Here is a 21,409-nt window from a genome sequence, read left to right as displayed (position 1 = left end):
GGAGGGGGGCGCTCATCCAGAAAGTACCCTGGTGAGGCCGAGGGAGGGGAGCCGGAGCCTCTGTGTGGAGTCATTCCCACTGCGGCTCCGCAGTCTGGGTGTCACATGGGACAGGAGCTTAGGGTTTATTTAGCTCCTAATCCGCTCGCTGAGCAGCAGGGCCATGTGTGCACACAGGCGGGGCTGCAGACGGAGAAGACCTGAACCCCACCCTCAGGAGGCAGGCAGTCGCCGCGCGCTGCCTGCCCTCTCGGGTTCCGAGGATTAATAATTCAGGCTGTCCTTTGCAACAGGACACCCGCCTGGGTGCTTCCGCCAGCTCGAGGGGCTCGGACACAGCCGGTCGGTTTGATGTGTGTCCCTGAAGATTTGTGCAGAGACCCCCCTGCCGGGCCGCCCTCCGCCCATGCCGGTGCCCAGCAGGCCTGTCGGGATCGGGCGGTCGCAGAGCTGGGATGCCGCCGGCTGGTGCGAGAGCCCCTGGGAGGTGGCCGAGGCCCCGGGCCGGAGCGGCTCGCTGACGGACGGGGGCAGAGAGGGGTCCTGGTATGAGGCCGCGCCCGACCTCTGCCGCGAGGCCTTCTACAGCGCGGTGGCTGGCAGGAAGAGCTCGGTGCCCGACTTCACCTTCTACGACAGCCGGCAGGCGGTGATGTCTGCGCGTGGCGCCCTGCTGCCCCGGGACTACTACGGCGACCCGCCCGGAGCCGCTCAGGGGCCTAGGGAGCCGCGCCACCACCGGGATCCCGGGGTTGGCCGCTCGCTGCCCGGCTACGGTGTGCTTGGCAGCAGGGTGACATGGGAGCACGTGCACGGCCGGGGCCCGCCCCCCCCAGGACGCGGCTCCCCTGTACCGGGACCCCGCAGGTAAAATGATGGCGCTGGGCCAGCGAGCGCAGAGCAGGGCCCCCTCGCCCACGCGCTACGCCGGGGAGCTGGCCCACAGCAGGTATGGGGCGGAGGCCGCCTACTCCGCCGGCCAGGGCTACGATGACATCGGCGAGAGGCCTGTGGACCCGGCCCCCGCCAGGCAGGCAGCCCCCACATGCCTGGTCGTGGACCCCACTGGGGCCTCTGCCTCTGAAGGGGGCCCGGGGGCGGCCCCAGGCACCCTAAATCGAGGCTACGGACAGGAGAGCATCTCCTCCACGCTGGCTTATGAGAGCGGTGAGGCCGACCTGCCCTTCCCGGGGCCTGCGGGCCGGAGGAGCGCGCAGCCCGAGTTCCTGGCGCTGCTGCGGGCCGAGGGGGTGGCAGAGGCCACGCTGGGGGCGCTGCTTCAGCAGGGCTTCGACTGCCCGGCCGTGCTGGCCACGCTGGAGGAGGCCGACATCAAGTGCGTCGCCCCCAACCTGGGCCAGGCCCGCGTCCTGAGCCGCCTGGCCAGCAACTGCCGGACCGAGATGCAGCTGCGGAGACAGGGTCCAGGGGGCCCCGCGCCCCGCACACGCTCCAGCAGCTTCAGCCACCGCAGCGAGCTCCACGGGGACCCGTCCTCCCTGGGCGCTGCTGGCCTGCAGCCCCAGCCGGTGGGTCCCCTGCAGGCGGCAGCCCCCCGTGGAGACCCAGCGCGCCGCCCCTCCAGCGCGCCCTCCCAGCACCTCCTGGAGACGGCTACCTACTCTGCTGGGGTGGGTGCCCACACCCCCCACTTCCCCTCCAACTCTGGGTACAGCTCCCCCACCCCCTGTGCCCTGACGGCACGGCTGGGCCCCACGTACCCTCCACAGGCAGGGGTGGCCTTGACGAACCCAGGCCCCAGGACAGCCTACTCCACAGCGTACACGGTGCCCATGGAACTGCTGAAGCGGGAACGGAGCCTGCACGCGGCGCCCCTGCCCAGCCCCCACAGCGGCGCCCAGCTCCTGCGGAAGCCGGGGGTCCCCGGAGAGCCATCCACCCTGTCGCCAGCCAGTCCAAGCCTCCACATGCCTCACTCGCCCTACCAGAAGGTGGCCCGGCGGACGGGGGCCCCCATCATCGTGTCTACCATGCTTGCTCCAGAACCAAGTAATGCCCCCTCCTCCCTCCCAACCCTCCCTCCTAGGGACCCGCAGGGGACAGGAGGGCAGAGGTCGACAGTGGGGCCTGGCATTTTTTGCTCTCAGGCTTAGCTCGAGAGAACGCACACACGCACGCGCACACACATGCACACACATACACACAGAGACACACGCACACACACACACACACACACGGCACCGCAGCCAGCACCCAGCCTGGCGGGTTGACCTGGGGGCCCGCGGGCCCATTGCCTTCCCACCCTGCAGTCGAGCTCAGGTTGATCTGAGGGTTTTCCTTTATGGGCTGAAACGGGGCCGTGTGTCTGGGAGAAACTCAGAAATCATTCGGAACAGACCCAGCTGCCAGCTCCTGTGGGGGGCTCTGGAGAAGGTGGGGTGCTGCCCAGCACCCCATAGACCACACCACTCACTGGCCAGGACTTGCGCCACCATGGGAAACGCACCTCGGAGGCCTGCCCTGGTCGGGCAGAAACCAAGCAAGGGGTGCAGCCCTCAGCTCCCTGTTTGAGAAGCCGAGAGGCTGGCACTGGAGGTGCCATGGGCTTCTGCTTCCGGTGGGGGCTGTGTCCCAGTTGGGAACAGGACCCCCAGTGGTTCTCTTCTCATCCAGATGTGAGCCAACAGTCATTGGGGTGTTTCCCGGGGCATTGTGGGTGAGCTTCCAGGGGGATGCCAGAGTTTTTATTTTAACCCGGATCGTTACCGACAGTTTCCGCTGTAAATCTGTTTTCCTCTCTTGCCTCCCCAACATAATTTTTAAAAATGGAATCCAGTTTAAGTGAGTTAATTTTTTCAGAATAACTAATATGAGGTGAAGACAGTGGCATGAAAATGCGCCTTAGACAGTGGTGGGTCCCAGGAGCCTTCCCGTGACCGTGACCCTGAGATGCTGCGTCAGGCTCCTCTCCCGGGAGTGGCTGCGGGCTTGTTGGCCACTGACCGCTGGGACGCCAGCTGGGGAGGCAGCCTGGCTGGAGTTTCCTGTGTCTCTCACTGCAGATTCTGGTGTTTGTCTCATGTATGGATTTTTTTTTTTAAGTCTAAACAGACAGTTTACTTGCCTTTTGTTAAAAGAATAAATCAATGTGGGGCAGGAGGAAAGTCAGATAATTTTCTGAGGCCCCGCTTCCCCCTCCGGTCACACATTCTTTCTTTGCAACCAACTGATTTGCATGGCGATGACATTTGTTGCTCCAGTAATTTCATCTGATAATGGCTGGGCTTGCAAAGCGGATCTGAAAACATATTCCTTAATTATGTGTTGCTAAGCAACGGGAGGGTTTGGTCATAATCACAGAAAGATTATCTCCTCCTTGACGTCCTGGGAAGGGTTTGCTGCAGAAGGACCCGATTCCTGTTAATTTCTCTGCCTCTGACACACGTCCCTTTGTTTGGGGGTGTTCTTCATTTGAGTTGTTTGGTGTGATGGTTAGCGCACTGTTTGCGGACCAAGGGATATTGATTGTTTCTCCCGCCTGGCAGCAGGCCAGGGGAGTCGGAAGTCGGCCAGGAAATAAATGTCTGTCAGATGGCCTGTCCTGGAGCCCTGGCCGCCAGCCTTCCCTGCCCGGCCTCCCCGGGAGCTGACCTGTGCACGAGGCATTTGCAGGTGTAGGGTCAGCAGCCGGGTGGGGGTTTGTTGGAATCTGTCGCACTCCTGGCGGGTCCCTTTGCCCCGAGAGGACGGCATTTGCACTGAAGAGCAGCACCCAGGCCTCAGGGCCAGACACTGGACCTCACGAGGCAGCCCCACCTCACTCACGCCAGCTGAGCGGACAGGAGGCCCTGAGCGGGACGGGAGGTGGTGATCTTTAAATCTAGACGTGGCTGCCTCAGCCGTTGGGGTCATGGCTGGGGTCACAGCCAGCAGGAGGAATGCTTCATCTCGGTCTCCGTCTGGCTCTCCTTTTCCTTCTCATCTGGAGGGGGAGGGGCAGGGGTGCTGCGGGGGGGGGGGACACCTGTGAGTGCAGGGGTGGGGGCTGGGGTACCACCTGGTTGTATTCTCACACTTTGGATGTTTTCACGTGTTTGTTTGCCCTGAACTTGCTTCTTTCTGGTCAGCTTTCTTGGGAGAAATAACAGGCTCCTGTTTGCTGGTCCAGGACCTGGCGGCGAGGGGGCCGTGTGAGTGACAGCTGGCAGCTCTGCTGTCCTCACATGCTGACCTGGTGACTGGCACAGCACAGAACCTTCCGGCAGCGGCTGTCACCAGCGATGCCCCTCCCCCGATCGCATGGTGTGGCCCCGGGCTGAGGGTTTGCAGGTGCCGGGCCTCCCTGTGACAAGGCGGCAGGCGCAGCATGTAAACAGCAGTGCTGCAGCCATTTTCATGTTTTTGCCCCAAAATACAGCAGAGCACAGGCTGCCACGGGCCCACTCCCTCAGCACCCCCTTCCCTCCCCGCTGCTTCTCTGGGTGCCGCTGGCTTCATGAGGTGCAGCTTGGACCCCATCCAGTCACGGGGCGATGCTGCCTGAGGACCCTGGGGGTGGGCGCCACCTCCCAGGTGTCTTCTTGGAGGGTGACATTGACTTCCAGGTTGGGGCATGCCAGCCCCTGGAACCGGAGGGACCCTCCTCGCTCTGGCAAAGCGTCCTGTCCACATTGCACTCTGGGGCCTGTTTCTGGGGCGCCCGCAGCCCAGCCTTTCCGTCCCGCCTCCGTGACATCACAGGCCTCCGCTTGCTTCTGTGGCCACTGAGCCTGTGGGCCTCAGACGTAGCTCTTTGGTTCCTTGTCCTCAGGGCCTCCCTCGGCTCCTCCTGCGCCTGGCTCCGCAGCTGAGGCCTGGCTGAGGCCGCCCCTGCCCCTCCCGGCCCCCAGGTCCTGCCCACTCCGGGAGCTCACGGGTTGCTCTCATTCTCCCCGGGAGGCCACGGCTGACTCCTGTTCCCCAGGGGGCACGCCCGTCTCCGCCCTCGAGCCCAGAAGAATTTGCACTTGGCTGCTTCCGGGCTGACCTCAGACCTCGGAGCTGATCTTGGCTTTGCCCTTTGCTCTTGGGGCTGGTTCCGTGGGGCTGGCTTTGGGATGGGGGACAGCCCGCCTTCTAAAGCAGGCAGAACGTCTTTAAAAGAGAAAAGCTACCCGTACTGACAGGAGACTCTCAGGTCCCCAAGCCCGTGAGGCAAGAATCCTAAAGCTGCCAAGGGGACCCCAGTGCAAGGGGAAGCGGGGTTCTTGCCGTTGAAGGGACTCTGCCTGGAGAGGTGAGCGCCCGGCCCGCGCGGCCGGTTCTTCCCCGGGAGCTGTGCTGCCAGGAGCCCTGGAAGGAACAGAAGGTCGTGATGGGTCTGCTGTCTTCCTGGGCCTGCGCTGTAGGACTCTCTGGGTTCTAAGAAGTTAGAGGAGAGGACAGGGAGGGGACGTCCGAGCAGCTGTTGTGCCGGGGACAGGCCGCGCCTTGGCTGCCAGCCCCGCCCGGGTCCTGAGGTGCCTTCTTGGTTTCGGGGCCACACGAGAAAGGCCCCAAACGCCTCGAACTCCGCCTGGTCCTCGAGGCCGCGTGGCAGCAGCAGGGTGGTTTGCTTCCTGGCACTGGGCCCAAGCGGCCTCCGGGAGGGGCTTCCTGTGCACTCCTCGGGGCGCCCGGCCTTGGCCCCCTGGTCCTGGGGACGCAGCCCAGGAGGGCTCCGCGCGGGTGGGCAGGCCTGGGCTCGGGTGGCGGCCGCCCCTGCTGGCTGCAGCTGCTTGCTGTGCTTTGGAAGGAAAGGGGGTGTCCTCTTTGGAAGAGTGGGGGTGCCTTAGTCTGTTAGGGGCTCTTCCCTGGCCCTGCTGAACCCAAAAGTTCACCCCCAATCCTCCCAGATTGAGCCAAAGCCCCGCTGGATGTGAGGACCCTCCAAACGCTCACTTTGGGGGTCGGGGTAGGCGAGGCTTGGTGTGGCGTTGGGGGGGTTGACTGTGGGTCCTGGGGTTCCTGTAGTCCCATCAGCCCCAGGAGCCGGGAGCACTTGGCTGGCAGTGGGCAAGCGGTGCCTGCTCCCCCCCCCCCCCACCCCCGCCCGCTCTGGCATCATTCTTTTCTAGTCTATTTCATTTCTCTCAAGCATCCCCCGTGTTGATGCTATGGCACGTTTTTATAATTTGAGAAAAACACAAAAGGAACCCCAGCAGCCAGTACTGGGGTCCCCACGAGGGGGCAGGGCTGGAGCAGAGCGCGTGCACACAGCAGCGGGTCCGACCCGAGTGCCCGGCGCTGGCGAGAGGCTCGGTTTGGAGGGACTGTCCTGTGGCCCCGCAGCGGCTCCGGGGAAGCGGACGTCCCCGGCTCCTCCCCACACGCCTGGAGGCGCCGCCGGAGCCCGGGTGCTCTCTGGGTGTGGAGTCTGCACCTGAGCCCTTCGGTGAAAGGAGGTGCACAGGGTGTGGCCCAGCCCGTGCTTCCTAGTAAGATGCCGCTCACCCATCTCCTCAGGCGGGAGTTGTGGGACCCCACACCTGGGACCAGCTGCTCCTCGGCCATGCCCCCCCCCCCCATGGGAGGCCTGGCCTTTGGGGAAGTAGCGTTTGACCAAAACCAGAGGCAGAGCCTCGCGTCCTGGGCTGCTCTGCTGTGGACGGTGCTCCTGTGGTCACTCCCGACCGTCCTCACTGGGTCTGAGTGGGTGCTGGTCAGCCGGCCCTGCGGGGAGCAAAGGGCCTCGGGGGGCTCCCTGGGACTGAGGGTGGTGAGAGGCCAGACCCTCCGCACCAGGAGCCGCTGGGAGGCCCGCCCAGCAGGGGGGGCACCGGGACGCCCGTCAGCTGGGGGCCAGTGAGTCCAAGGAACGATCAAGCAGTGGTGACCTGTTCCCGGTTTTGTGGGAAGTTGTGCTGGGAAAGGAGACGTTCCGGCCCCTTTCCTGCGGGCTCCGGGGCGGGGACAGTTCCCGGGGTCGCTCCGGGGCCAGGTAAAGGGGCGCAGGTGTTTGTCTTCCTGGAGGCCCGGAAGGCCTGCGTTTTGCTGAACTGGGTCAGTGGTTCCCACAAGTCTAGGCTTCTGCTTCCTGCCCGGCCGGCTCCTTGTTTTCTTTAAGAAGCGGATCGACCCACCAGGGCCTTCCTCCCGGGGCCACCTCCCGGCCCAGCCTCCAGCTGACGGAGCGAATGCAAAGTCATCCGGGTGGGTCTCTTAACCCAGCAGCCCGTCCCCTGGGTGCTCAGAGGCCCGGCGAGGCCAGCTCCCCGGAAGGCTCGATGGGCATGTGCGGTGCAGGGGTGTGTTCCCAGCCCAGGGAGGCCTGTCCTGGGAGCCAGGCTGCCTGCGAGTCGCTGTGGAGCCCGCGGGACGCAGGCGGTGCAGGTGCGACTCTGCGGCGGGTCGGACCAGCGTCCCTGGAGAAGGTGCGGGCAGTGCCTGGTGCCGAGGCCTCGGCAGGACGGGGCACCTGGCTCCTGTCCACCCCACAGTCCCCGCCGGGCGTCCAGCTGGCCTTGCTGTGCTGGCGGAGGGAGCAGTCAGCTTGACGAGAGGGCCACCGCGACCCTCTGACCCTCATCAGTGGGTGTCACTGGCCCTGGGGGTGTCGCTACTCCTCCATGCCCCTTGCCGCAGCGCGTGGCCACCGGAGCTCCGCCTCCCTGGCTGGGAACCGGGGGTGAGAGTGACACGAGGATTCTCGTGAGGCCGGGGCTTAGGGTGGAGCAGTGTCTGGGAATCGGTAGCCTCGCTTTTGATCACAAACCTCACTTTGGTGACTCATTGAACATGTGCCCTGGCATTTCCCCCAAATCCCCAGCGATAGAGAAAGCGGGCGCCCACCCTGCGGTCCAGCCCGAGCCGCTGCCGTGTCCCGCAGTCTCGCTCGCTGTTGTCATGTTTACAGACCTGGACACACGAGGTGTCGGATCGCCCAGGGCACTAGGTCGTCCGGTGGTCAGAGCTGAGCATGTCGGGGACCAGGCGAGCCCGTTTGCAGCCTCGCCTCCCGGTGCTCGGGGTCTTCTGGGCCCTCTGCCTCCGGCTGCTGCACCTCCGTGGGGCCGTGCTCGACGCCAGGGGGCAGGTGGAGGGACCCTCCTGGGCCTGGGGAGCACACGCCTCTCCTCAGAGAAGCGGACCCGGGCAGTGGCCCAGCGACGCTTCCTCTGTCACCTCAGTGCTGGGGTCCTCAGCAGCCCTCCCCTGGGCTCCCCGTCCTCGCGCAGGACACCTGACTCCCACCCACCCAGCTGTCCCCTCAGCGCCGAGCCCAGCCCCGCCCTCAGAGCAGCACACGCTCAGCCGTGCGTCTGTCTCCACTGCAGCCCCGTCCAGGGTTCGGGCTGGCCCAGCCTGGGTGAGGGCCCAGCCGAGTTTCACCAAAGAGGGGAACCAAGTCGGGGAGGGAGGTGATTGCTAGGCAACCTGGCGTTTGTTTCCCGGGTAACGAGATGACGCACTGATGCTGTGGATGGACAGCTCGTGGTGACAGCCCCCAGCCTCTCGGAGGCCTGCCTGGTGCCCGCCGACCTCTTCCTGGGGGGTTGCTTTTTCATTCACTTGGGTTTCTTATTATGACCATGAACTCTGCAAAGCTTGTCCCATCGACCCTCCTTCCTGTGGGAATCAAGTCCGGGGGCTCCTCACCCGGGAGGGACACCCTGGGGCACGTGCGCTCGGCTCCCCGAGGCCCAGGCTGCCTGTCCCAGGGGAGGGAACGGTCGTCTCACCATTTCCTCGGCAGACGTGGCCCCTCACTCCAGCGAGGTCCTGACCCCTCTGCCTCAGTTTCCTCGCCTGCTACAGGGGGTGGTGGTGAAGGAAACGAGAAGGTGGTTCCGCGTGAACTGATGGCTCCTCTCTTCCCTCCCGGTGGGCTGGGGTCTCAGGGCCTGTCCGAAGGCAGCACCCGGGCCTCTGGTGGGGGGCCAGCGGGGGGGCGAGGCAGCGGGGAGTCCCGTCCTGCCCAGTGCAGGCGTGCGGGGGCCCAGCGTCACTTATGCTTTGGGCATCCGGGTCCTGGGAGGCAGTTGGTGTTCACCTGCTGCTCCCGGGCGGGGACCAACCGTGACTGCTTGAGAGCCCGGCCCAGGATGGACGAGAGCCGCCCAGAGGTGCCTGTGCCCCAGCCCCTCCCCACCCCTTCCTCGGAGGCCAGGACAAAGGCCTTCTCTCTGCTCCGGATTCAGCCGCTGTCCACAGGCTGCCGCTGTGCCTGGGGCTCTGTCCAGGGCAGAGGCCACTGTGCCTGACCTGCGGGCACCTCGGGGCCCAGCTTCTTAGCGTGTGATGAGCCCGGTGGGTGCGAGGCGGGGCCACGGAGATGTGCGTGTCCTTGACCAGGTTCCTTGGCCCGAGTTCCACCAGGCGATGGTGTGAGCTCCACGTGGCTCCTGCCAGCTCAGTGTGAGGTGGTCACAGGCCCAGCAGGCCGCATCCTGCCTGCTCCAGTTGAAGCCCAGTCTCCTCGGCCTCCCAGCACCGCCCGTGGGCTCTGCAGTGACCTGTGGTCCTCGGGGCCAGGGCGGGAGGGAGCCCCAGCTTCATGCGGTCAGCCCAGGGGAAGGGTTAGGGCTACGGAGGTGGCTGTGGTGGTGGTGGGAGCCCTGCAGACCCCACAGGTTGAAGATGGGGTGGAGGCGCCGGGGCACTCACCACGTTGCCCATGGAGTGGGACGGGCCACTTCGTCTGCCCACCAAGCCCTGCCATTCCTCGCAGGTATCCGCCCCCAGATCATGAACGGCCCCCTGCACCCCCGGCCCCTGGTGGCGCTGCTGGACGGCCGCGACTGCACCGTGGAGATGCCCATCCTGAAGGACCTGGCCACCGTGGCCTTCTGTGACGCGCAGTCCACGCAGGAGATCCACGAGAAGGTGGGTCCCCGGGTCCACCCTCGGTCTCCCTGGCTGGTCCCTCTCACCGCCCACCTCCTCTCCCCCGCCCAACCCCCGTGTGGTCAGTCACCAGCAGACCCCTCGTCAGGGGAGCTGTCCCCAGACCTTGTGCTCCCCCTGCTGGGCGCTGGGGACATGGGCCTGCAGCTCTGCTCCCCCGGCAGGTGCTGAACGAAGCCGTGGGCGCCATGATGTACCACACCATCACCCTCACCCGGGAGGACCTGGAGAAGTTCAAGGCGCTGAGGGTGATCGTGCGGATAGGGAGCGGCTACGACAATGTCGACATCAAGGCGGCCGGCGAGCTGGGTGAGTGTGCAGCCAGAGGGTGGGTCAGCGCTGAACCCAGGGCAGCGGCTGCTGTGTGGGGCTCTGGCCTTTGGAGAATCCCCTGGAGGTGGGCCGCGCCCCAGCCTGGAAAGTTCCGCCTGCAGAGGGTGAGGAGGACTGGCATTTCGGGAGGAAGGTGCGTGGCCGTCGGCGGGGGGTCCTGGTGATGCCAGCGGTGCCCTCGGTCTCGGTCTCTGCTCCCTGCAGGCGCCGGGCCCAGGAGCTACATTTCAGTTTGGATGAGAAGGCTGAGCAGGGTCCTGGTTCTCTCACCCCCCAGGGTGCAGCCCATCCCTGGGCGGGGGCTGAGCTGCAGCACAACCTTCCCACTGCCCTTGAGCAGTCCCCGCAGGACAGCGGCCCATCGCCCCAGGCAGCAGCGGGGCCCTGCCTTCTCGTCCGGCCCACTCTCGGCGCTCGGTCCCTCTAAGGAGGCCACGAGGCAGGGCCTGTCAGCCTAGGTCTCGGTGACCTCTGTCCCGTGTACTCATTGGTGCCTGGCACTGAGCTGCCTGCCCCCCTGGGTGGTAGAAAGAATGGTCCACTGTCCTACCCCTTGCAGCCATGGCTGCCCTGGCACTGCCCCCACCCTCAGCTTGAGAAGAAGCCTGGCCCACAGCCCTGGGGATCCTGCCTGTGGTCCCCAGTGTGGCACTGAGAGGGCCCTGTGAGTGAGGCCTCCATGCTGCCAGGCAGCTGTGCCCTCAGAAGCTGCTTCACTGGCCTCTGGGCCCCCAGCCCTGGCCCCGCCCGTCTCCCACCTCTGATGGGGGCAGCAGGAGGGGGGCGGTGCTCACCCCTGGCCCCGCCTCCTTTCTAGGCATCGCGGTGTGCAACATCCCGTCAGCTGCCGTGGAGGAGACGGCCGACTCCACCCTCTGCCACATCCTCAACCTGTACCGGAGGAACACGTGGCTGTACCAGGCGCTGCGGGAAGGCACGCGGGTGCAGAGCGTGGAGCAGATCCGGGAGGTCGCCTCGGGAGCAGCCCGCATCCGCGGGGAGACGCTGGGCCTCATCGGCTTTGGTACGTGCAGCTGCCCTTTCCTGGGAGGTGAGGGTCCCTGTGTCCCGTGACTGGAGTTTGCTGTCCGCTGGGGGGGGGAGGGGCGTTCTCGGGGGCTGGGCAGCAGGAAGGTGCTGTGCCTGCCAGTTGCCCTGGGGGCAGAGGTGCTCAGTGGTGCTCGAACAGGGTCTGCTGGCTGAGTGGAGCCCGGGGCCGGGAGGCCTCTGAGTCAGAAGGTGGTCAGGTCACCAGCTTGGAGAGCTCTTGCCGGGGTCAGCGGTTGTCCAGGGTGACACGGCTGCTGGCCCAGGGAGGGCTTGGCTAATGGCCACACAGCTCAAGTAGGGCCCCCACGTAGCATTTGGGAGGGGCTCCATGACCTTGAGGGTTGACTTGCCCTCTGCCTGGTCCCTGGTCTGTCAGCTGGGAGGGAGTGATGCACTCGAGCAGGTGAGCGCCTTCGAGGCCTGGCTACAGAAGGCTCCCGCTGCACGCAGCCTTCCCTCGGGCTGTTTCCTGGTCACTGAGGGCCAGGCCTCGGGGGTGGCCTAGGGGACAGCTGAGTGAGGTAGGAGGAGCCTGCACACCGTTCAGCTCTGGGTCTGGTGTGACCACTCAGAGTGGACAGGCCACCTAGCCTGGAAGGCAGGTGGCTGAGCCGCAGCGCCCTCTGCTGGCGCGCCAGGTCCAGTGCTCTGCGAGTGGCTCTTAGGAGAGCTGCCTCGCTCTCAGCCTCCATGGGGCCCCGGCAGGCCCTGGCCAGCACTGGCCAGCACAGCACGCGAGTCCTTGCTGGGGGGTCACTCTTTGGCTGCGCCTTTGCCATCCAAAACGCTTTCCGTACATGGAGGCCAGTCCCGTGCTTTCAGGAGGGGCCAGCCTCGCTCACCTGGACGCTCTCTCTCTGCGCAGGTCGCACGGGGCAGGCGGTCGCCGTTCGAGCCAAGGCCTTTGGCTTCAGCGTCATCTTCTACGACCCCTACTTGCAGGACGGGATCGAGCGGTCCCTGGGCGTGCAGAGGGTCTACACCCTGCAGGACCTGCTGTATCAGAGCGACTGCGTGTCCCTGCACTGCAACCTCAACGAACACAACCACCACCTCGTCAACGACTTCACCATCAAGCAGGTGCGGGCGCCCGCGGCCCGGCTCATCACAGCCGAAGGGGAGGGCCTGGGCCATGGGCCCCGGAGCAGGGAAGTCCCCCGAGGCACAGCAGTGAGGCCCCCATGGGGTGGGGCAGCCTCCAACACGACAGACAGAGCCAGGCTTCCCGCTGGAGTCCCTCGCAGGGTCAGCAGACGTGGACACGAGGCTCCACACTCGGCCTCCTGCTGCCTCCGCCCCCGCTAACGCCCTTCCTGCCCCACAGATGAGGCAGGGGGCCTTCCTGGTGAACGCGGCCCGCGGCGGGCTGGTGGACGAGAAGGCCTTGGCGCAGGCCCTCAAGGAAGGCAGGATACGAGGAGCAGCCCTCGACGTGCATGAGTCGGAGCCTTTCAGGTGGGTCTGGCCGCCTGAACTCTGAGACCACCTGGCCCCACACTTGGGGGCACTTTCCCAGAAGACAGGCCCCGGGTAGGAAAGCAGACGCCCTTTACAGGCGCCTTCGAGGGCTGTAGTGCGTCCTCGCGGACTGGAAAGGCGCCAGAAGGTCCCCAAAGGGAATCGGCCAAGGACGAGGCAGGGAAATGGGTGGTTTGCTTGGTCTGCAGACGCGGCTCTCAGGCCGACCTCCGGGCCTTGCCCTGGGGTCACAGCGCAGCCGTGCCAGCCTCCCTGGCCCCGCCCCGCCCCAGGGGTGAGCAGGCCCGGGTGTGCGGCCAGCTCCTCAGGGCCGTGCTCTGTACCTTCCTCCAGCTTTGCTCAGGGGCCCTTGAAAGATGCGCCGAATCTCATCTGCACGCCCCACACGGCCTGGTACAGTGAACAGGCCTCACTGGAGATGCGGGAGGCCGCCGCCACGGAGATCCGCCGCGCGATCACAGGTGAGCCCGGCGGAGGGGAGGGGTCACGGGGTCTGCTGTGGGCAGACATCAGCTTTCAGGCTGGTTGAGTTTTGAGTGGGTTGTGCACGTCCCCAACGAACTCAGAGGAAACCGATCCCTCTCAGGCCACCGTAGCCGGTGCACCCCGGGCGGGGCCCTCCCCCGAGGGAGCAGGCCTCCTCTCTGTCCTGGCTGCCGAGCTCGGGGCTCCGGAGGGTCCCTCCCCTGGAGTAGATTCTCTGTCAGCACAAACCACGCGGGCTCTTCCCCCGGAGCCGCTACTGAGTCTGATACTAAATCCCGGTGGCCCTCAGGAAGCACGTAACCGTCTCGTTCCAGGTCGCATCCCCGAGAGCTTAAGGAACTGTGTGAACAAGGAACTCTTTGTTACAACGGCTCCTTGGTCAGTAATAGACCAGCAAGCAATTCACCCAGAGCTCAATGGTGCCACTTACAGGTGAGGCTGCGGGAGGGACGCGACACGGGCAGCGCACCCCACCTGGGCTGCAGGAGCTCCTCCTCCTCCCTCGGGGGAATCCCAGCCTCTGCCCCCCACTCTTCCCAGGCCTCGGGGTCTGAGCACTGCGCAGGGAGCCCCCTTTATTCCAAAGCCCCTTCACAGCCAGGTTTCCGGGGGAAGGACTGAGCTTGTTGGTGACTTCGCTTTTCTGGCCAAAGACCAGGGAGAGGGGGGTCCACAGAGACTGAAGTCAATGCAGGGACACAGGCAGGGGCTTCCCAGACTCCCCCCTCCCCCCCCCAACAGCTGGTTCCAGGTAAGTCCTCCCCATAAAGGAGGCGCTGCAGCCTTAGCCCCAGGAGGACATGGGACACACGGTCCTGGCCTGCCCTGTGCGTGGGGGTCGCAGCGGAGTAAGCAGCCATGGCCCCGTCCCTCCTTGACGCAGACCTTGGCCCCCGGGAGCACAGCTGAGCTCCAGGGCTCACAGGCTCCGGGCCAGAGTCCTCCGCCCTCGGAGTTCTCCCCGCGTCAGCACTGAAAAGCCCTGGCCAGGGAGGGAGTGGCTCCTGCAGGGAGAAAACCAGCGTAAAGGAGCTGGTGCCAGAACAATTCTAAATCCGCGTCGCCAACCTTTCGGACCTCACGGACCACGGGTTGGCGACCACTGTTCTAAATGGCCGCCTCCACGTATGACACTGGGCTCACTGTGCGCATGGACCCTGCGCCTGTTCTGGAGGCTCAATGCCCCGGTCCTCACACGGCGCTGCTGCCAGCACCGGCCGCTCTCTGCCCGTCACACGCCCGCAGCCCAGGGGCCACATCCAGTTGGCGAGCCTCCTCTCTGCTGGGGATCACATCTTGTGCAGGTTCCCGCGTGTGGGCAGAGCTGGGGGTATTCCCGGCGTCTCAGAGCAACAGAAGCAGCCCCGTGTTTTGATCAGAGAAAAGAGGCTTTGTTGTTCGTGACTTACGTCAGTGTTTTAGTTTTCACACGGGTTCCTCCTTGCTTTGGGGATAGGAAGGCAGACAGATTATAAAAGACCATTGCCTGCCCTGGACTTACCTGCCCTTCTCTGTGCGCCTTAGATACCCACCAGGCATCGTGGGCGTGGCCCCGGGGGGACTTCCTGCTGCCATGGAAGGGATCATCCCCGGAGGCATCCCCGTGACGCACAACCTGCCCACGGTGGCACACCCTTCCCAAGCGCCCTCTCCCAACCAGCCCACGAAACACGGGGACAATCGAGAGCACCCCAACGAGCAATAGCAGAGGAGGACAAAGGTCAGAGAAACCTGGGACCAAGAGACAGTGGACACAGAAGAGCTCAGAGGAGAGGAATGTGACGGCTTTGTAACTGGTTCTGGGCCTCCGCACCATTGACATCAGTGTTAAAACCACAAGAGCGAGGAGCCGAGACGTGGGAAACGGACGATGCCTTCTACTCACGGAGGGGGGCCCGGAGAGACTAGGACGTGATTAACGACCAACTTCTGTTATTGTGTGTTAAGTTCTTCATCTGTGCATCAAATCACAAAGAATAGATCTTTTTCCTTTATCAGCCCCTGGGGCACAGCAGGTCCTGGACACCTGGCTGTAGAGAATGTTGCGTCAGGAGTTCCAGACGTCAAAATAAAAACTAAGAGGCAGTCCCCGTCCTGTGACTCTCCCTCCGGTCCTCGGGGCTGGCCACCTCTTTGCTAATAGGAAGATTGCGTTACTACGAAACCGGGAGAAGCTGTTGGCCTGGGGCAGACAGCTCGCTGCCGCACGGAGGGAAGACAGTCGCTCCTGGACAGAAACCTCCCGCCCGAACTGCATACTGAGCGGGTGAGCAGTTGTGAGTTCAGTAATACCCTCTAATGATGCAAAAAAAAAAAAAAAAAAAGTATTAAGTTTCACAAGCTGTTTGTACTCAAATATATTTTCTCAGTTCAGATCCTCAGCTATTTTATTGAGTGGAAAGTCTTGAACTGAAAGGGTTCAAGAAGAATAATGTTGCATTTCCTTATGTCTCAGGAAACACTTTTTATGGTAACTTGTCAGATTGTCTATGAACAAACCCACTTTTTTAGACATTGATAAAATCTTCTTTTCTTCACGTAATATTTTATACAAGAACACTTCAGGTGTGTTATTAGATGTGACTGATTTTAACAAATCCTATTAGATTTGTATCAACTAGTTACATGTTATATTCATAGTCTTTTGTGAATCATTGCCTTTTTGTTTAAAAGATGGCCTATTTTGAGCCTTTGTATAGGTACATTCCTGTTTTTGTGACAAAAACCTTTAAAACTGTCCCAAACAGAAAAATAATGGCTATCAGAAATGTTTTGTTTTAGTGTGAGTTACCGTTACTGTATTTGTTTATTGTAAAGGTGGACATTTAGCGTTCGGTGCAGTTTTCAATAAAAATAAGAATTTCAGTTCTGAAATCCACGTGCATCTCACCAGTGCACACTTTCTCTGCTGAGATGTCCCAGGACCTTCGACCTGCCTCCTGCACAACCAGACTCAGGGGCTGACAATGGCCGCGTGTGAGCGTTTACTTGAAAAAGCAAAACCCCACAGCAGTCCCTCAGTGTCAGTCAGAGGAAACAGTGGGTGAGAACTAAGTCAAATCAAGAAACAACATTGGTCAAGTTGGAGAGTTTTGACTTTTAATTTACCCAAAAGCACAATCACCTGATGCAGGAAGGAAGGTGAATCTCAAGATTCTGTTCTCACGATATTTACAAAGTGGTTAACATCAGCCAGTCCTTCTGTTAACAGCGTAGTCACTGCCCTTGTGCTAGTGCGTCTGCAAGCGCCCCCGCTTCCAGGCCCCACACTCCTGGAGCCCCTTCCTCACCCTCCCTCCCCCTGTAAGAAGCATCCGCCTCCTGGCTGGTTTTCAGGTGCAGCCCCAGGGCCAGCCTCTGTGGTCAGTCACGTTGAAACCACCTCACGGGGACGGGGGTCCAGGAGCGGCGCAGTCCTCCGGGACCACTGGTCAGAGGCAGGCAGTGCAGGTGGCAGGGCAGAGCGAGCCCGGCCGCCTGGGGCCGGCAGAACTCCCTGCACAGATCGGGCTGGGGCACAATGAGCCCAAGTCACCCAAAAAGGCAGGTCCGTTCCACGTGCGCCTGGGTTTTCATTAGACCAGAAACCGCTCCCCGTATCCTCCCTAGAAAAGGCCACAGTCAAGGTCTGACTGTCCAGTCAACCAACAGACACGCACATACACGGGCCCGGCCACACAGACTTCGGGGAAGGGCAACACGTTCTCAGGAAAACAAATACGGCTGCTGAATAGTTCAAGAGCTGAACGTGGCATTGATCCCCCCAAATGCTGGCCTTTCCAGGCCACCTGCTGGGAGGCCACGGGGAGCCCAGGGCCCTGGAACCTACAGTCCCTTCCCACAGGGAAGAGGCTGTGCTGAGCGTGGAGGTGACAGGCTCCTCGGGAAGCAACCCCCGCAGACCAGACACGCTCCTGGGCTGGGACCCTCTGGGTGGTGCGGCTGCGGGGAGGCCATGACGACCAGATGCTTTAACCTCAGGCATCGCTTTGGCTCCTGCGGCTGGGAGGGCAGTTTGCGTACAGCAGCTGCACCAGGGTCTCTGCCCATAAAGACGTGCTCATGGGGGGCGTTTATGGAGATGCTGGCACTGAGTGTCAGCTGCTAAAAAAATTACTGACCAAAATGAAAACCAACCACAAAAAGTCAGTTTGTAATAAAGGTTACCCACTTGGAACAGCACATTCACCTTTCCTGTAACGTATCGGAATTCGTTTCTATGGAGTCACGCTGCGTGCAGCAAGGGGTCCTTTGGTCCTGGGCACAGAGGGGGAAAGAGCTGAATCACCAATCACACCAGCCAGCCCTGGGCATGCGCCTGGCTTTAGTGTTCAAGCTCGCGCACGCCCAATGCCATCCTAACCAGAACTCGGGGAAAAATTCCAATGTTTTCACAGCCTTTTCATCAAAAGGAAGGAAAACGTGTGTGGGCTGTGGTGCTGCTTTCTGAATTCTCTGCCGCATCGACCGTCTACTGGTCAGGACACTAAGTCTGTGCCTGAGAGGGTCTGAGACCCTGACCGTCTGAATGGGCGGGAGACCTGCAGTGGTCACAGAACACTTCTTATAGAAAGTCCTTACCTGAGATGATAGTTTTAACTTTAAATAAGAATGGCCACAAGTAACCAACATTCACAGACTCGGACTGCTCACTGCGAAATTCATTAAGACAATGCACTGACCGCCTTACTGCATTTTAAATCTTTATTCTGTACTGAACTGCTATTCCCAAGTAGCCCAAGCAAAGGCATGCCTTCTAACACAATGTGCTTAAAGCAGAGCTGAGGGTACAAGACACCAGGACCCGAGCCTCCACGGGGGCTGGAGCACACGCTGTCCACCGCGTCCAGTGGGCAGGCGTGAGCGCGCCTCTGCCTGCGTCCAGGAAAAGCCGCTCCCGGAGATGCTGCCTGGCGTCTGGCAGAAGCGCCCGCATGGTAAGGGCGCGCTTCCAAACAAATAAATACCGAATACTGAGAGGGGCATGTCAGCAACAACAGGAACAAACGAACAGCACACGGAGTGAGAAACCAAAACAAGGGAACAACGTCTAGATGAAGTTCATTCAATAAAAAATTCTTACTTTCCTTGTAGTTTGTTCCTTAAAGATTTGATTTTATTGGGCACAACAGGAACTAAATTATTAATAAAATAAGTTTGTTTTATTTTTATGTTTTGCCGTGGACAATTTGTACAAAAAGTTTGTCATCTCTAAGGAGCTCGACTGAGACTCGATGTAAATGGATCTTTTACGATGGAAAGAGGATGCCAGGTTCTAGTTTAAAAAAACATCTCAAAGGAACAAAGCCGTGTGCCTGTGCCTCTGGAGGTGCCCGTGCTGAACACTCCTCAGGGACATGGAGATGCTGGTACAACTGCTCCTATTACACAAGTTCTTACACAACCACATGCGTGACATTTAGAGACAGATTGACGCCTGGAAAGGAAGAGTTCTGTCTGAATGAATTGGTTTTTACAAACTGGAGTCCAAACCAAGTTCTGTCCTCGCTCGGCAGACACGCCACCGCCGCTGGGTGTGGTCAGCCCTCCAGGCAGGTCCTGCGGTCGCTCGGGCCCATGCCATGCCTCTGCCTGGAGCACCACTCCCTGGGGGTCACCACAGAGCCGATACCTTGGTCTCCCGCTCTCTGCTCTGTTCATTCGTCTTCGTCGTCTTCGTCTTCCTCTCCATCAGACAGGGATGTGCAAGGCCGGATCTGCCGGTAGCGGTCCAGCCACTTCTCCACCATGTGCGTGACCAGGGGGTGGCTGCGCCGCCGAGAGCTTTTCTGCATGGCGACCAGCACGCCCCCCTCGGTCACGCAGCAGTCCAGCCACTCGCGCAGCAGCCTCTCCTGCTGCTCCTCGTTGCCCAGCTGCAGAGCGATGGGAGGAAGGGAAGCAATGCGAGGTCAGACTCCGCGGGTTCCCAACCTAAAGGCCAAAGCAACTCCCTGTCTTCACAGGGTTTCAACCTCGCACCAGTTTTATAAAACCCAGCCTCCTGTGGCCAAACAGAAAAGACATCAACAGGGAAGTTCGCAGAAACCGCGAGGGACCTGACGTCCTAGCAAAGGCCGTCTGATAACTAATCCTGGCAAAGAGCAGGCTAAGGAGCCACGGCTTCAAACACAAGGCAAGTCACTCAGTGCGTTGCTTACAGGCTGACGCTGCAAAAACGATGCTCTATGAGTTCCTTCCTCATGTCGCTACAAGCTTTATACTTATTAGCATGGGAAGTAAAAGCAATGCTTCTGTAAGCCTGCGGGTTTGCCAGTATGCTTCCGCATGCTCTCCCCACCTCCGGTCTGTCCACACCACCTTCTCCGGGACCTGCCAGGTCTCCAGCCTGGGTCTCGTCACTGAGCAGCGGGCTCCTCCTCGGGGCAGGCTGGCCACTGGGGTCCCCGCTTCCCGAGTCCAGGCCACGCTGAGCCTCCCTCTTCCTGCCCAGCTCCTCCCGCTTCCGACTCGGGTGTCACTTCCTCGTGACGCCTTCCCTCACCACCTTCTTCAGTCAGAAACCCTGTGTCGCCCGCGTACCGCCTGGTCCCCTCACCCTGCCCGGGGCAGGGGCTCCCGTCCTCACTCCATGCTGTCCCCGCAGCACACCCTGCACAGCAGCTGACAGCGTCCAGAAAGCGACCATCACAACCACGGTCCCAATGCACCGGGCGTCCCCACGGGCAGTGGCCGGAAGGGCAGGGCTGCTTACCTCCTGAGCAGAAAGGAAGTGCACGTGGAGTAACTTCCGCTCGCTGTCCACCAGAGGCAGGAAGGTGATGGTGACGTCGTCGTCGGTGTTCAGGTTAGCACCAGCACCTCGGCTGCCATAGCCATCATTTTCCATGGCAACCAGAGCAGAGAAGTGGCCCCTGGTATAGCCCAGAGCGATTGGACTTTTCCAACAGAAACTCTGTTCCCACAACAAAGGCAAATACACACCTGGGAGGAGGAGAGAGAGTCAAACCGATTTGCAGTTGCGGCTGCAACGGCACGGCCCTCGAGTGAGCAAGGCCCTCCCCCCGCCAGTGGCTCACCTTGAAACCGAGTGTACCCCAGCGTTTCTCCCCGGAAGCTCTTGTAGAACTTCACGCCATAAACGATGATCGGGCGCCTGAGGATGTGCGCAAGCACGAAGATGTGTGTCTGCTCCAAGCTCGCTCCAGGCTGCACAGAGCAAAGCGAAGTCATTTCTCTGGCAACACTGGTCCCCACACCCTGGGAAGCGTAGGGCACGACGCGGCGCCTCCGACCTCTCTCTCGATTTCTTTGAAAACCAATCTGTCCAGCTGAAGCAGCACTGGGTCCCCCAACAGCCAGTCTGCGTAGGCAAACCACACCGTCCCCACCCCCGAGTCAACCCGGCTGCTCCGAGTCAACCCGGCTGCTCACACCGGGGGCCCTGGTTCACACCGCCTTCCGTTCAGCTCCCACGGAGTGCGGCCCCCAAGGGCCTCCGCGGGGAACGACGCGGCTACTTCCTACACACTGACCGGCAGCACCCCTCACGGTGAACGCACCCCGGGCCCACCTTCCCCTACAAAGGCTCTGACAACACGTTTCAGGAGGCACACGTCACAGAGGCAGAACAGCCACTCCCACAGCTCACTTCTCACAGTCCACTCCCCGCTGCGGAGAAATGACTGTCTGTGGCACCTTCTCTGTGGCCGCAGTCACAGAAGAGCCTCACGGGGGCGTCAGCGAGATCTCGACTTGGCCCTCAGGGCCAGAGCGCTCAGCACCAGCGTGCCCACTCCCAGCCCCACGACCCGGGGGAAGTCTCCCCTCAGACACAGGACGGGAGCGCGCCAGCAGGTGTGGAAGACGGCCTGGAGCCGCCTTTCTGAGAGGAAACAGGTGAAAGCAATCCCGAACACACACGCAGTGCTTACACACACGCACGCGCAGTGCTTACACACACCACGCGCAGTGCTTACACATACACAAGCACGCCCCACACAGTGCTTACACACACACATGAACACAGTGCTTACACACACACTCTTGCTTACACACACACGCAGTGCTTACACACACGGTGCTTACACACACACACGGTGCTTACACGCATACGCGGTGCTTACACACACACGCAGTGCTTACACACACAGTGCTTACACACACATGCACAGTGCTTACACACACACTCTGCTTACACACACACGCAGTGCTTACACACACGGTGCTTACACACACACGCAGTGCTTACACACACAGTGCTTACACACATATG

General features: G+C 61.7%; 2 protein-coding genes across 2 annotated transcripts in view; one reads left to right on the top strand and one right to left on the bottom strand.

Moving 5' to 3' along the window:
- Positions 1 to 399: 399 nt before the first annotated feature.
- Positions 400 to 16,051, top strand: CTBP2 (C-terminal binding protein 2). Its single transcript, XM_014446347.2, is given in 10 exon segments — positions 400 to 826; positions 828 to 2,010; positions 9,650 to 9,804; positions 9,990 to 10,134; positions 10,976 to 11,182; positions 12,074 to 12,288; positions 12,533 to 12,663; positions 13,021 to 13,148; positions 13,488 to 13,605; positions 14,698 to 16,051. Coding segments are annotated over 10 exon segments (2,883 nt in total). The 5' UTR covers positions 400 to 406; the 3' UTR covers positions 14,879 to 16,051.
- Positions 16,052 to 17,863: 1,812 nt separating this feature from the next.
- Positions 17,864 to 21,409, bottom strand: part of ZRANB1 (zinc finger RANBP2-type containing 1) — a 28,034-nt gene continuing 24,488 nt past the window's right edge. The window contains exons 7-9 of the mRNA XM_006103980.2: positions 20,214 to 20,343; positions 19,889 to 20,118; positions 17,864 to 19,049 (exon numbers count right to left, since the gene is read on the bottom strand). Of these exons, the coding sequence (XP_006104042.2) occupies positions 18,831 to 19,049; positions 19,889 to 20,118; positions 20,214 to 20,343 (579 nt within the window). The 3' untranslated portion in view covers positions 17,864 to 18,830. The remainder of the gene's footprint in view (positions 19,050 to 19,888; positions 20,119 to 20,213; positions 20,344 to 21,409) is intronic.

The sequence above is a fragment of the Myotis lucifugus genome, unplaced genomic scaffold (assembly GCF_000147115.1).
Source record: "Myotis lucifugus unplaced genomic scaffold, Myoluc2.0 scaffold_526, whole genome shotgun sequence".
Classification (NCBI taxonomy): Eukaryota; Metazoa; Chordata; class Mammalia; order Chiroptera; family Vespertilionidae; genus Myotis; species Myotis lucifugus.
The sequence above is the reverse complement of the archived record's forward strand: the minus strand, read 5'-3'. Positions and strand labels throughout refer to the sequence as shown.